Source organism: Anastrepha obliqua, chromosome 3, assembly GCF_027943255.1.
Source record: "Anastrepha obliqua isolate idAnaObli1 chromosome 3, idAnaObli1_1.0, whole genome shotgun sequence".
Taxonomy (NCBI): domain Eukaryota; kingdom Metazoa; phylum Arthropoda; class Insecta; order Diptera; family Tephritidae; genus Anastrepha; species Anastrepha obliqua.
Genome location: NC_072894.1, coordinates 65322091 through 65338005, shown reverse-complemented (window position 1 = coordinate 65338005; position 15915 = coordinate 65322091). Strand labels below are relative to the sequence as shown.

Sequence of the window (15915 nt, the reverse complement as noted above, 5' to 3'; positions counted from 1 at the left end):
CACCTAAATTAACCTAGCACCTCATTTCTTGCTTCCGTATGCTTTTGCGTTCCACCAGCCGGAATTCTAAATATTGTACTTAAAAACAAAATACCTTCATAGACGCAAAAGCAGAAGCACGCGTAGCCCAATAGAAGCTTTGCTACCAAGCATATTAAAATGTTCTACACGAAACAAAAACTATTTCATACATAAACGAAAGCGCATATTTCACAAAGTAAAGCTCGTTCCTCCCTCATGCAGCTGAGCTTTTATCTAACCAATTTTTCTCAACAATTCAAAACAAGAAGACAAACATTTTCAACATCGCAATATTTCTAATTATTTGCCAGATTGGCAGCTCCGTATATATGTATGATTATAAAGAGTTTTCGAATAACAGGTGTTATTTTGGAATGGATTGCGCTATCGAGAGATGATTAACGATTTTTTATGACCGGTGCTGTGTATGCAGAAAGGTACATTCAGCGTTCCGTGCATTTGTAGGCACCCTGCCGGCCATGAATAACTACTTTCCCTAAAAATTCCAATAAAATCATTTTCTCTCTCTAAATACCAATACAAACGCAAACTTTATAGCGTTACCTAATCCTTCTTCTTGATTGGCGCGATAACCGCTTACTCGATTTTGGCTGAGTTTAGCAAAACACACCAGGAAACACCAAGTGAAGACAAATCCTTCTCCACTTGATCTTTTCAACCCCTTCCTCTGCTACCACCAGCTGGTACCACATGGAATACTTTCAAAGGTGGAAAGTTCATATCCATTCGGACGACATGATCCAACCAACGTGGCTGCTAGATCTTTATTCGCTACACTATGTCTATGTCGTCGTAAAGCTCATCGCCTGCGATACTCGCCAAAAATCTTCCGCACAATCTTTCTCTCAAATATTCCAAGGAACACTTCATCGAATGTTGTCTTCTTCCAAGCTTCTGCGCTATAAAATACGACAGACATGATGAATGCCTTATAAGGTGTTAGTTTTGTTCGTCGGGAGAGGACTTTACTACTCAATTGCCTACTTAGTCTAAAGTGATTGTACGTTGGATTTCAAGGTTGACATTATTATCGGTGTTAATGCAGGCAGCCGTCATAGCCGAATGGGTTGGTGCGTGACTACTATTCGGAATTCACAGAGAGGACGTAGGTTCGAATCTCGGTGAAACACCAAAATTAAGAAAAACATTTTTCTAACAGCGGTCGCCCCTCGGCAGGTAATGGCAAACCTCCGAGTGTATTTCTGCCATGATAAAAAGCTCCTCATAAAAATATTGCCGAGCTCGGCCAAACACCCAAAAAGAGTGTACGCGTCAACTATATATATATATACATATATATTATATATAATCCCGCTTTAATTGGCACTAATTGCATTATCACCCTTCTGAGCACACTTAAATTTCAATGTTGTTGTTGTTGTTGTTGTAGCAGCATGAGCATTCCTCGTGCATTATCACCCTTCTTGTGGATTAAGCTGAGCACACTTAAATTTCAATGTTGTTGTTGTTGTTGTTGTTGTTGTAGCAGCATAAGCATTCCTCGTGCATATACGAGGAATGCTGCTGAAGTGACAGTCCTTGGCCGGATATAAATCCGGGTCGTTCCGGTTACGTAGAACCGACTGTCAATCGGCAGCCATGCTTTCATCCGATCACATTTTGCACAGGAGCTGATACAAGCACCTTACCAGCTCCTCGCCGCTATGTTTAAATAGCTCAGCCCGCAGTCCGTCAGCTCCCACGGGTTGTTTCTTCGTCATAGTCGGAACGACAGTCTCGTCGTCAATAACTCTGTGACATGCGCATTTGACACTATTTAGCAGGTTTAATTTAATTTAAGTATGCTCTAGATGTCAGTTACCAGGTCCCGTCTTTGTTCTTACAGGAAATCGCCCCGATCGTGGATCCTTTTTAAGCCGTCGAACTTTCTGGTGGAATTTTCGGCGATTTTTTACTTTTGGCCAGTATCTCAAGCACCTCGCACTCACATATTTCGTTTCTTCATTCTGATAATATGTCTCTCTTCCTTTTTCAACTCCCGGTAGCGATCCAACATGGCTCGAGTTGCGCCCGATCGCAGCGTGGTTCTATAGGCAGCATGACTTTCCTTGTCTTACCAATTGTTTTTTCAGGCTCGCCGAAATCTAATTTATTCTTCGGCGGCAGTATGTAAAGAACGAAAAACACTGCTCCATTGCTCCTGCATGCCGAATTTGTGGGCAGTACTCCCAGATAGCAGCATTGAGGTACTAGTGGCGAATCTTCTGGTTGTCTATTACCATTTCCAGATGCATACTTTCTTATCATAATCCTTAGTCCGTTTGAAGGGGTCGTTATCAGATTAAGCAGTATTCATCCGAGGCTCCCAACCTCAGCGCACAACCAGATATTCTGGGTTGCTTCGACATCGCACATTAACTCGCTTTCGAACAGATGTTCGGGAACAACGCAACTTGGGCGAAGCCTGGAAGTTGTGAGCTCCTAAGCGAATGGCAATCAGGGAATTTCCCCACTTGCATGGACTTCTACACATGGAACCAACGTCCACTTACTGTACTAGAGACTAAACTCGTAAACCAAATTTGTTCTTTCATAGCTTTAACATTCTGGATGAAATTAAGACAAAAAGAAGGGCAAAAATAGTTTTTCTGAAGCGTGCCAGGAATACCAAATACGTCTAATTGTGATTTTTTCCAGCTTAAAAAAGATTGTGCGACGCAGCGAAGCAAATGTCGTGTTGATTCCTCGAATAAGTTGTATTCGTATATTGTTTTGGTGTATCACCAACACAGTTTTTTTAAGCAAACCGTTTTCATGTCCTGGTTACATCCAGGAATGATAAAGACATAGATTGCATCTTCCGAATTCGCTGTGTCGTAAGAGTCCATGAATAAACAAACAAAAGAAAGGGGAGTTACTTGTGTGTGAAGAAGAATAGGCGAAAGCAATGAAAACAACCAAGCACGAGAAACTATACGCACACATACATACTTTCTTGTTACGGTACTTTCAGCATATAACGTAAACTACATTTGAATGCTTCATATTAATTTGTGCGGTTTGCTATTGGCCGCACCTCCTCAGTTCTTTTCACAATGATATATACCATCTATTCTTAAAAGTCCAATTGCACCTCTACATACAGCGTGGTGTATACCATGTAATGACATTTCAACTAAGGGGATTAGAACTAAAATCATGGTGAACTACTACGTGAAAATTTTTAACGTTTTAGAGTTTGCGTGATTACTTTAGTTAAACTGGTCAAATCTATATAGATTTCAACATTTCTGCCAAATTTGCTCGTGCATTTTTTTCTTTAATGGTGTTCACACCACACACCTGAAACGAACAAAATTAACAAATCTGTTGGTCATCTAAAATAATACACAGGGAAAATTGAAACAAATCACTAGGATTAAGGGACGTGGTTGGGGTGTAGGGTTGAATGGCTCATGTGTTAAATTCGTTAAAAACAAAGGCATTGTTCGAAGAGTTCTCTATAAATCAAAGAAGTGGGCGCGAAGGCAGCGACGGACGCAGGGACTTTAAAACGAACCACGTCAATTGCAAAAGAGGGTTGGAATTTAAGAAGCCGTTCCAGCTTCGTCCATCCAACGGAAACGATGTCAACAACTTCTCCGAATTCTGGAAATAGTAGTAGTAGCAACAACTCTACAAAACCAACAAAACAAAACCAACTTAACGGTGAGGATTCTTACAGTGACAGCAGTAGTATTGAAGAGAACCTTGAAGCCGAGGAGCGACGTCGAAGAATTTTAAAAAACAGAAATAGGTAAATACAAGTACTAAAAGCTTGTAGTATTTTTTTTTTTGTAACATATATCTTTTACTTGTATATTACTACGATTTCTGTAGGAGCAGTTGTTATTTGCAGCGCAACATCGGAGGTAAATCACAGCCGCCTCATCACCTTACTCAGCATAGGGCCAATATGAGTGCAGCTAGTGGTGCTATACCGAAACACGACAAATCAAACACGACAGGCTCTAATGTATCTAATAATAATGCAAACCAAAATGTTGGAGGAGGTATTGTGATGCGCCCGGGAGATCGTATTGCACTATTGGTGGACAATGTGCGCTTTGTTATTGAACAGGCATTAGTTACAGCGCAACCGAACACCATGCTGGGTACAATGTTTAGTTCAGGCTTTCAATTTGTTCATCCCAATGAGCGTGGTGAATACGAAGTAGCTGAAGGAATTTCTCATACTGTTTTCCGCGCAATACTCGAGTATTATAAAACCGGCATAATTCGCTGCCCTCCAACGGTATCTGTTCCCGAACTTAAAGAAGCGTGTGATTATCTTCTTATACCATTCGATGCGACTACGGTTCGGTGCCAGAATTTACGTGAGTTTTTTTGAACAAATCCCTGGTGAACCAGTGCGGGCCGAACTTTATATAATACCCGCGCACATTTCAGTAAAATATAATTAGACTCATATGTAGACAATGCGAGATATAGCTTGTAACATCAGACGGGCGAAGAGAAATTTAATCTTAACATATAAAAAGTGAACGTGCCCGATCTCAATAGTATTATATTTATATCGCAATAGATCACATTGGCAAATTTTATGAAATCGTTATCGAGTAACACGCCTTTTACCTAAAAGTGTGCTTAGCTCTTTTTCTTGCTACATATAATACATATAATATGAGTACTTGACCGATAGATTGATGGTTATTGGCCGATATTGTCCATTTTCAATATCAACCTTTCCTGGTCAAAAAGTAATATGCGTAACAAATTTCATTGAAATATGTGACCTGGACTACGAAAAGGTACCTTACGTGCGAAAACAAGTTTTCGAGAAAACTGCAGTTAAAGTTTTAACTTCTAAAAACCCTTGTAACTTTTTTAAATATTAATATTTTTCAATCCGGTTTGGCTTATTTTCTTCAGCATAGATCACTATCAATAAAATCACAGAACCAGTGAAAAACATTTTTTTTATATATAAATAAATAAGGAAAAGTTAATGCAAATCGCAGAAATCGCTTTAAAAAATAAGTTAGCTTTTGTATTTTCGTATTTGTACTTTTCTTTTTTTTACTTTTAACAAACTTTTAAACAAATTATGACTTCCTGGTTTTCACCATTTTAAAGAGCCTTCCACAAACTATTCGAATCAACAAAAAAGTGAAAAATGATTTTTTGACACGTAAGGTACCTTTTCATAGACCAGGTCACATAAATTATTTTTTACTAAAGTTACCGTACGCAAGGACGGGCGGACGGACAGCCAGAGTTTAATCGATTCCTCACATCATTCTCAGTATTTTTGAATATTCATATATTTATTTATCTATCTCAAATCCTTTAAGCTGTTACATACAACAGCAAAAGTGGTCACAAGTGTGCGCGGGTATAAAAAATGCAATATATTTTTTTTTTTTTTAGTTTTGAACAGAGATACATGCAGGGAATTATAAAAAAGTCATTTGTCATTTAGTAGCAATTTTCTCTCTCTTCCCTCTTTCTTTTGTTGTTGTTGTTGATTTTTTAATACGTACTCATTCCCCTTCCCCATATGTACGCTTATGTGTTTGTATGCGTATATCTCAAAGGAGGTTTACTACATGAACTCAGCAACGAAGGTGCTCGACAGCAATTTGAAGTTTTCCTTGAGGATCTTATACTGCCCCTAATGGTTGCATCAGCACAACGCGGTGATCGTGAGTGTCACGTTGTAGTTTTATTGGACGATGATGTTGTAGACTGGGATGAAGAATTTCCTCCTCAAATGGGTGAAGAATACTGCCAAAGTATGTGTTTGATTTAAAAAATATGTTTACCTAGAATTAAGTTAATGTTCTAATATGTAAAATAATAATTTTAGCTGTTCATAGTACCGCTATGCATCGATTTTTTAAATACATCGAGAATCGTGACGTAGCTAAACAAGTGATGAAAGATCGCGGCTTAAAGAAAATACGTTGTGGCATTGAAGGTTACCCAACGCACAAAGAAAAGATACGTCGAAGGCCTGGTGGCCGCGCTGAAGTAATTTACAGTTACGTGCAACGCCCGTTTATACACATGTCTTGGGAGAAAGAAGAAGCGAAAAGCCGTCACGTTGATTTTCAATGCGTCAAATCCAAGTCAGTGACAAATTTGGCTGAAGCTAATGCAGATCCGCCCTTGGAACTAGACGCAAGTAATATATATATATGCATATATTTACATATTTTGAAGTACAATATATATAAATAATTTCATCTAGGTGGTAATCCAATACGACCTCCTGAAGTAAATATAAATGCTGAGGTGCGTGCGCCGTTTGTGGCTGATGCTGAAGGGGTGGGTGGTGGTGAAGCAATTGGAGCACCTGTTGCAGTTGCAGTTGATGAAGCTGCTGGTGGTGTTATCATGCTGAACGATCTTGAACAAGCCTCTGGTGGTGGCGTTGAAGAATCAATTTGAATGCACAGGTCCTAACACAAAAAACTTAGCATTTGTGAGAATACATTTAAATTTGTAGGCGTTTGTACTATTTTTCCTCCTCCATACAACTAAACACAATTATGATATTAATATACGTTTTCTATTTACATAAAATTCGTATTTATTTATATTTAAAGCATTATATCATTCATATTAAAAAAACCTACATGCATACATATGTAGGGAGTTTTTTTCATGGTTCGTTTGCAAACAACATTATTATTATATCTTTTAAGATTCCATCAGTGTAGAAGATTCCCAATTCATGCAACGTTCTATAGCCATCTTCCACTTTTTGTAACGTATATTCCTTTCATGATTGCCAATGGCTGGCTTAAAAACGCTCAGTTGACCGGAACTGCCAGCGAGGGGTGCTGCAATGTCAAAACTGGATTCTACTACCATATACGCGGCCAGCGCAGCACCCTGGATTCAAGACAAATGTTTAAGTAAAAGGTGTAATTTAAAAAATACCGTATTTACCAATGCTGTTGTCTCCTGCATCTTAGCACGAACTACGTTAATGCCCACCAGGTCGGCTTGTAGCTGTAGGAATAGATTATTTGCGGTCATACCTCCATCAACCATTAATTTCGTCAGTGGAATACCACAATCTTTGCGCATTGATTCTAAAATATCTCTGACTTGGAAACAGATGGCTTCCAGAGTTGCGCGCACGATATGCTCGCTCGTTGTTTCTTCGCTGAGTCCACAAATTGCCCTAAATTTTAAATTATATATTTATATTTTACTCCTGCTTTATTTTGCAAATTACTATATCTACCCGCGAGCTTCTTGGTTCCAATATGGAGCATAAAGTCCACTGAATGCAGGAACAAAGTAAACATCCAGAGAATTATCAACTTTTCCAGCCATCTCCTCTACTTGACTGACGGAATCAAATAATTCCAAATTGTTTTTCATCCAATTTATAGCTGCACCAGCAATCGCTACACTACCTTCTAAAGCATACATTACAGGTGAACGTGGACCTAATTGATAACCGACTGTTGTAAGTAAGCCGTGTTTAGATTGCACCATTGACGATCCCGTATTGTAGAGCAGAAAACAACCTGTGCCATATGTAGACTTAGCAAGTCCATGATTCAAACATTGCTGTCCTACAAGTGCCGCCTGCTGGTCTCCCAAGCACGAAGTAATTGGAACATTTTTTAAAACTCCCACAACCACATCACCATAATTCTCAGCACTTGACCGAATTTGTGGTAACATAGAGACTGGCAGTCCAAAGAAACGTAGCAGATGTGGGTCCCACCTTAACGTCTCGATATTCATAAGCATAGTTCGAGATGCATTTGTTACATCAGTTAAGTGAACTCCACCATTAGGTCCCCCCGTCAATTTATAGATTAACCATGTATCTATGGTCCCAGCTTGGCAAGTATTTGCCTCCATGGCCTTTTGAACTTCGCCTACATGATCGCGCATCCAACGCATTTTTAATGCTGAGAAATAAGGCGAGATAGGGAGTCCACATAGTGGTTTTAAGTAATTGATATTGCGAGATTTGTTGGGTATTGTCTCGACGAGTTCATCAACAGTACTTGAGGTGCGATTATCCAACCAAATTATAGCATTATGTAACGGTTTACCGGTTTCACGGTCCCATATTATGGTTGATTCCCTTTGGTTTGTTATGCCAATAGCAACAATATCCTTGAATAAAAAGATAATTGAATTTTAAATGACTTAACTTACAACATTTTAGTCTAAGCTTCAATTACCGTAAAAGATGTAGTCGTAATTAGAAATAAAAGTACTCAATACTAATAAGGTCAGTTTTCCAATGCCCCGTACATATTGCCTTTAACTGGAAACCTAACCTAACGATAGTTTGAAATTAGTCGGCAGTCGGTTCTACGTTACCGAAACGACCAGGATTTATATCCTGCCAAGGATAGCCACTCCAGCAGCATTCCCCGTATGTAAGAATGGGGAATGTTCATGCTGCTACAACAATGGTTTGAAATTATAATTATATTTTCACAAAGATTTGGTTAGCTTATCTCAGGTTAGTTTCAAGGCAAATCTCTTCAAGTTGGTGGCATTCGAGTAACAACCTTTTTTAAATTAGAACTGTCAAGGGAAGAATAGAATCAATGACAAATAGATAAAATTAGTTTGTCGCGCATACACAACACAACTTCCGTCATTCCGTTTTACTGGCATTTCTAATTAAAGACAAGTGGAAGAAGAAGAAATTAACTACTCTAATCCAAGGTGGATTTATTTAATAATTTATTATAATAAATCCACCTTGCTCTAATCCAAATTAACTATTCTAAATTCGCCTTGCTCTAATCACACCACCTTTTATAGATACTATGTTCTATAACAAACACCGATTGTAAATGCACTGAAATTCTACATCAGTTTTGTTTACAACAGGGATTTCCACATCGTACTCATTTAAGTTGTATGCCCTAGCTCGGTAAACTTTTCTAAGTGTGAACAACCTTTTGCTCTTCTATATCGTTAAAACGATACTAGGGGTACTCACACTAATTTCGTTACCTCGGGAGTTTGTTGGTAATTAAGGGGTATTTCCAAAGACGCGCTTAGATTTTGTTTCAAAATAAATCATGTACAAACATATAATACGTTCACATATGCATTAATCACCTATAAATTCACCAAACTAATCTACCCGTGCATATATGGCAGATTACCTGCAAAATTGACAATCAGCTGTCAAGACTGCTTTGAGAGGTTTTTCTTCATGGAAATTATTTTGGTGGAATATTTCGGTGTTTTTGGTTTCTTTAATTATTATTAACGATATGAAGAAAATACAAGGAGAAGGAATAACTAATTTAATTGCGCAATTGTCTGCTAATAATAAATAGCAAAAAATTTTATCGCGCTTTTTAATTAGGGATTTTGAGTTAAGGGCGAAAAAGTAGATCATCTACTTATATGTGAACGTATTATTATTTCGGTTCTTAAAAATTGCATGTGGAAAATGGCATAATTTAAATATCCACCATGATCATGGCTACTGGTAAAATCCTCAAAACAGTCGACTCACGAATTGTTGAGACCGTCGACATATCGATGTTGAAAGTTGTTAAGTAACACTTTGCGCTACAGCAACAATATTCTCAACAGAACGTCTGCCAGTCCTCTTTTTATCCTCGACAGAACCATTTTCTTAAATTTTATTCCCCAATCTTTCAATTGCCGTCAAAGTAGCACGAATTGTGCTACATATTATTCTTAAAGATCGACCATTTTCATAATTAGTTTCATTAATTTGTTCTATGGTGTAAAACAACTCTCTATTCGATAAATTTCAATGATAACATAAAAAGGTACTGTCTAATATTAGCGAAATAAATCGATTTAACAACCCTGACGAGGTGAATATTTTCGCAAAAACTGACATTTCATAACAAATTACAGAAGGTGAAAACTAGGGATGTGACCTCGAGTCGAAAAAATCGATCATTTAATAATCGATTTTTTTCGTTTCAAGATAAATCGATTTATAAAAAATCGATTTTTGAGGGAATAATCGATTTTTGTGGATATTTCGATTTTTTAATACGAAAAATGCATATTTGATATATAAGTATGAAAAAATATCTAAAAGGACGACTTTAAGATTATAAATACATATTCAAATTAATGATACATATATACATTTTTTAGTACTCTTAAATATTTTATTGCAGTAAAAATAATACAAAACTATAAGAGTACAAAATATAGCAATATAACAAACAAAACTAAGAAAATAAAAGAAAGCTATCTTCAAGCTTTTAGTTTAAGTAATAAAAAAATTCAATTAAATAATTGCCACAAATGTTTTGTATCAATTAACATTCGACTAGAATCAAAATAAAATTAAACGATTAATTTAAGTATTAAATATAACGAGAATTGTTGGGTATGAACATTAAAAAAGAAAAGGAAGCTTCCTCCAAACCTCAAATCAAAATTTATCAGACACTTAAAAAATTATTGCCATAAATCTTCAGTCAAAGAGTTTAAAAATAATAGTTTTGGTAGTCGCTTTCCTAAAATACGGTTTCGAGTTTTTCTGACAATATTCCCAGCCTTCGAAAATAATCTTTCAACTGGTGCAGAAGTGGCCATCACTGAGAGGTGTTTCAAAGCTAAGTCTGTTAATTTTGGAAAAGTTCCCTCAGAACTTCTCCATACATCGAGAGGGTCTACTTTAAGATTTGATAATGGCGCTGCGATATATAAATCTATCTCTGTATTTTTTGTCATTGACGTATTAGCAGCCATTATTTTGTTATGGTGTACCTGCCATATATCTTGATCGTCGCTGGCAACTTGTGATGAAACAGATGATTCAAAATCGGTCACCAGTATAGTATCATCATAAGTATTTAAACTTAGGCATCGGTTGGTATAATTAATTGTTTTTGACAAAGATAATGGCTCATCTAAATGAATTTTTTTGAATCTAGGATCCAAAAACGTTGCGACTGAGAAAAGGTGAACTTTCTGTATGTTTTCAAATCTTTTTTTTAGTTCTGTTTGCAATGAATATTTGAATTGATTGGCCAAATCACTGGTTATCGGTATAGCGTCTAACAAAGTTCTCAAGCACTTGATAATAGGTATAGCTTTACTAGCTGTCACATATTTTTCAGCGCTCATTTCTTCGGTAACATTGTGAAAAGGCTTTAAAACTTTTCCAATTTCTTTGAGCACAACGATTTCGTTTGCTTGAAGCATTTGGGGTGCATTCGGATGGTTTATTAAAATAGATCCAATTGTGCTGCTCATTAACACAAAACGTTCAATCATAAATAATTGTGAGTTCCATCTTGTAGACACATCTCCGACCAAATGCTTCAATTTTCCTTCAACAACGCTTTCCTGCATTTGCATCTGTCGCAATTCTTCAGCGCCTACACCACTTTGGTGGAACCAAGTTACGATTTTTCGTACTTTATCCAAAAAAAGTTTAACATCAGAGGAACTCACAGAATTTTCAACTACTAGATTCAACGTATGTGCTAGGCATCGAATATGTTTTGCTCTGCCGAAAGTAATCTCAATAGCTTTAACCATGTTAGCGCCATTGTCTGTAGTAACACTCACAATTTTGTCATGCGACAAACCCCAATCTTCACAAACATTAAGAACCATCTCCGATAAATATTCGCCTGTATGATTGTCATGAAGCGGTTCACATGCGATATTCACCGATTTCATTTCAAAATTTTCTATAAAGTGAACAGTCACGCCTAAAAAACTTCTTAACTGCATATCCTTCCATTCATCTATTGTAAGATAGACGTTTTTAACAGACCGTAATTTTTGTTTAATAAGGGTCTTTTTTTCGTCATATTTAGTATCAATGAGATCTGTGATAGTTTTACGACATGGAACCTTGTACAAAGGAACGATAGTTTTCATTAGCTTTTTGAATCCTGTTCCTTCCACCATATTGTAAGGAAGACTGTCCCGGCATATCATTTCTGCGATGCTGTTTGTTATTTGTTTATTTTTTTCTCCATCTGAGGCATATGCTGAAATTCTTGAAAAAGCCGCTCCGATAGTTGATCTAGCCCGTTTTGGAGTTAACGACGAAGCCTCAGTGTCTGTCAATGGCGAATGCACCAATGAATCATTATGCCTCAAATTGGTAGTATCCTGGACATCAACTTCATGTGAATTCTGCGGTGATAAAAATAAAAACAAAATATAATTTAAAATATTTTAAATAATAACTATTACATCAAATAATGAGTTTTACCTCGTCAGCTTTTAAGACATCAGAATGTTTTCTTTCCATGTGCTGTTTCAAGTTTGTAGTGTTATTGCATGTTTTTAACTCTTTTGGGCAGTATTTACATTTTGCGGTTGCATTTTCCTTCCTTATTGTAAAATACTTGCGCCAGCAGCTTCTGGGTGTTTTAGCAGCGGAAGACATTTTTATGGTTAAACCAATATTTATTTCGACACTTCAAAGCTTCCAAGAAATAAATAAAGGCAGGATCACAATTCATTACATATTTGTACGTAAAGATGGCACTGATTTTTATCGACTTGTTCACATTAGTTAGCTTACTTATCCATTTTATCATCCGTCGCACAGATGGCACTATTTACAAAAATCGATTTAAAATGTGTAATTCATATAATCGATTTATTAAAAATCGATTTTCGCCTTTAATAAAATCGACTACAAAAAATCGATAATAAGAAAAAAAATCGATTAAAGCAAAAATCGATTATTTTTTAACATCCCTAGTGAAAACTGATAAAAAACTAAAGGACGTACGTGAGAAGCAGTGGCCCAATCTATGTCTTGCCATCGACAATTGTTTGAATTTATGGTTGGAAAAGTAACCAAACACCATTTTCTTTGGAACAACCTTTCGATAAGAATGTCTTCAAATCAATCATCCAAGGTTATCGCTATTGGGCAGATGTGTGCCACAAATAACAAAGCGGACAATATGCGGCAAGTTGAAGAATTATTTGCAAAAGCAAAAATGCAGTGTGCAACATTCTTATTCTTGCCGGAATGCTGCGACTTTGTCGGTGAGCATCGTAAGCAAACACTGGAGTTGTCAGAACCTTTGGACGGTGCTACTATGAATAAATATAAAGAGTTGGCTAAAACTCATAGAATGTGGTTATCCTTGGGTGGTATACATGAATCCATACTCGATGAAAATAAATGTAAAACGGAAAAAATATACAACACGCATGTGTTGCTTAACGATATTGGTGAGGTGGTAAGCTTCTATCGCAAACTGCATCTCTTTGATGTTGAAACAGAAGAAATGCGTTTTCGGGAATCTGATGTAGTTAATCCAGGCACGCATATGGTTCCCCCTGTAAACACACCCATCGGCTTGTTGGGAATGCAAATATGTTACGATTTACGGTTTGGTGAGGCTAGTTCTATTTTACGAAAGTCTGGAGCGCAAGTACTTACTTATCCCTCAGCATTCGCGTACTCAACAGGCAAAGCACATTGGGAAATTCTTTTACGCGCACGAGCTATTGAAAACCAATGTTATGTCATCGCTGCCGCTCAAATTGGTGCACACAACTCTAAACGCACTAGTTGGGGCCACGGTTTAATAGTAGATCCTTGGGGCAAAGTGCTGGCCAATTGCGAAAATGAAAACTTGGCTGTAGCAACGGCGGAAATTGATCTGAACAAAAACGCTTCTGTTCGAAGAAATATGCCAGTACTTCACCATAAGCGCAATGATGTGTACTCATTAACAGCCTTTGGCATGGGAATTATAGATATTACTCAGGATTGGAAATTTGCCAACAATACCATACGAAAAGAAACCATTTTCTACGAAACAGAACACTGCTTCGCGTTTACTAATTTGCGTTGTGTAGTGAAGGGTCATGTTTTGGTTTCCACAAAGCGAGAGATGAAACGCCTAGACAATTTGTTGTGCCACGAAATGTGTGACCTGTTTTGTACGGTTTGTAAAATACAGCGTATGCTAGAAGATTTCTATGGAACAACCTCAGCAACAGTAACAGTTCAAGATGGACCGGATGCCGGTCAAACAGTGCCGCATGTGCATTTCCACATAATGCCTCGACGACCAGGTGATTTCAGTGAAAATGATCATATTTATACACGTATGGACGATCGATGCTTGGACCAACCAGACCGTTCGATAGAGGATCGTATAGCAGAGGCTCAGAAGTACCGTGATTTTATTAAAAGACAATATTGATGTATATTAGGAATTGAAGTTATATACTACAAGTGTGCTGTGGATATTTTTGCAATTGATTTGTTGTATATATGTATATGGTTTTAAATATAATGTTGAAATTTTGAATAGATTATAAATTGTTTAGATAAATATTAATTCAATAATAAAGCTATTCGTGCTCATACAAATTTACCTTAACCGATCCACCTAACTTTTCCAGTTTGTTTACTGCTTCTTCAATACACTTCACAACCACATCATATATGACCATAGGATCTTGTTCCACCCAGCCTTCCTAAAAACGAGAAATAAAAGTGTAACTAGCGCTAAGACGATAATTGCTAATTCCAACCTGTGGATAAATAGATGGCACATCAATTTGATGGTAACATACGACATTGTTTGTACCAGCTCGAAAAATCATGAAACGGGCAGACGTAGTGCCCTCATCAATTGCTCCGACTAATTTTCCAAAAGGCATCCTTGCTCTAATTTATATTCTTACTGGCGGAATGTTATATACACAAGAATTATTATATTACGTATAGCGCGGTTTTTCACACCCTTGACCTTTGATATGCCATATAATTGTTGCGAGATATGAGAAGTATAGAAACCAAATTGAGTGCATGAAATAGAAATAAACCAGTGTTGTTATAATTTGAATATTACGTTTGTATATACTTTTATGAACTCGACTCCCTATATCAAAATATTTCTTATGAATTTTCTTATTCACTACTGTTATCGTTGTTTACATTTTTCTGGGACGAAAATAAAAACTGTTGGTTGCATTTTAATCATTCTACAAATAGATAACTTAAAACACACTCAGCTGGTCGTCAAAAAATGCCCTCAGCTGAGATCAACTGATTCCAAAACGCTCTTTTATATAACATGGTTGCAAAAAGAGTTTAAAAAAATCTACAAAATTTCGTACAAATTTAAATATTTCCCAATAGAAAAGCATTATTATTATTTATAGGAGATATACCTATAACCCTAACCTAATTAGCGTTATTATAGCTAAGAAATATATTAAATATATTTGTCATTGTAAAATTTCAAGTCACATATATTATTTTGTATTTCTTTTGGCGATTTGTGTTGTTTTTAATGTTCCCATAAATACTCGAATTTGGCATAGCATGGCCAATACGCTCTAGCAAAAAGATCAAGCACTCACACTATTACACATCTAGGTGTCTGTCAAACTCTCACCTGGTCTTGTCAAAAAAATATAAGGAAAAAAAGTGTTTTTTCTAGCATTTTCGTACCTTTTGATGCATGGTATAAAGAATTCAGAAAGCGTGGCCAATATCAGACAGTTCATTGACACTCAAGGATTTCGCGTGAATCAGTTGATTTGCTAACGTAAAAGGGGATGTGGCGGTGGTTTGTTTACGACCAAGGATGATATATTACCAGGTTTGCTATTTAGCTATGATGAAAACGAAAACTGTGAGAGTAACTTTGGTTGTCACGTTACTTGGGAGTTTCAGTCGAATTCTAAACGATCATTTCCAAGGATGATAAAATACAAGACTGTGCCTTCCGAATTCGCTGTGGTCTTGTTGTTGTTGTTGTTGTTGTAGCAGCATAAACATTCCCCATACTTACATACGGGGAATGCTGCTGGAGTGACAGTCCTTAGCCGGATATAAATCCGGGTCGTTTCGGTAACGTAGAACAGACTGTCGTGGAAGTGTCGTTGTGTCGTTAGAGTCCATGAATA

The 15915-nt window shown here is 36.9% G+C and overlaps 3 protein-coding genes across 5 annotated transcripts; 2 read left to right on the top strand and 1 right to left on the bottom strand.

The window, feature by feature from the left end:
* Positions 1–3171: 3171 nt before the first annotated feature.
* On the top strand, positions 3172–6591 carry LOC129240360 (BTB/POZ domain-containing protein 10-like). 2 transcript variants are annotated; one of them, XM_054876117.1, is made up of 5 exons: positions 3172–3799; positions 3883–4379; positions 5604–5798; positions 5873–6190; positions 6257–6591. In XM_054876117.1, exons 1-5 carry the CDS (start codon positions 3630–3632, stop codon positions 6454–6456), a joined length of 1380 nt encoding a protein of 459 aa, XP_054732092.1. In that variant the 5' UTR covers positions 3172–3629; the 3' UTR covers positions 6457–6591. The 2 variants fall into 2 exon arrangements, with proteins under 2 accessions (XP_054732092.1, XP_054732091.1); XM_054876116.1 differs by having other exon boundaries at positions 5601–5798.
* Positions 6574–14994, bottom strand: LOC129240358 (glycerol kinase-like). 2 transcript variants are annotated; one of them, XM_054876113.1, is made up of 6 exons: positions 14853–14994; positions 14533–14750; positions 14374–14475; positions 7262–8154; positions 6961–7198; positions 6574–6903 (listed from the first exon to the last, which is right to left on the bottom strand). In XM_054876113.1, the coding sequence occupies exons 2-6, from the start codon at positions 14659–14661 to the stop codon at positions 6709–6711; spliced, it is 1557 nt and encodes a 518-aa protein (XP_054732088.1). In that variant the 5' UTR covers positions 14662–14750; positions 14853–14994; the 3' UTR covers positions 6574–6708. The 2 variants fall into 2 exon arrangements, with proteins under 2 accessions (XP_054732088.1, XP_054732089.1); XM_054876114.1 differs by having other exon boundaries at positions 14865–14993.
* LOC129240359 (nitrilase and fragile histidine triad fusion protein NitFhit-like) lies at positions 12739–14378 on the top strand. Its single transcript, XM_054876115.1, has one exon. It carries the CDS (start codon positions 12786–12788, stop codon positions 14196–14198), a length of 1413 nt encoding a protein of 470 aa, XP_054732090.1. The 5' UTR covers positions 12739–12785; the 3' UTR covers positions 14199–14378.
* Positions 14995–15915: the final 921 nt, after the last annotated feature.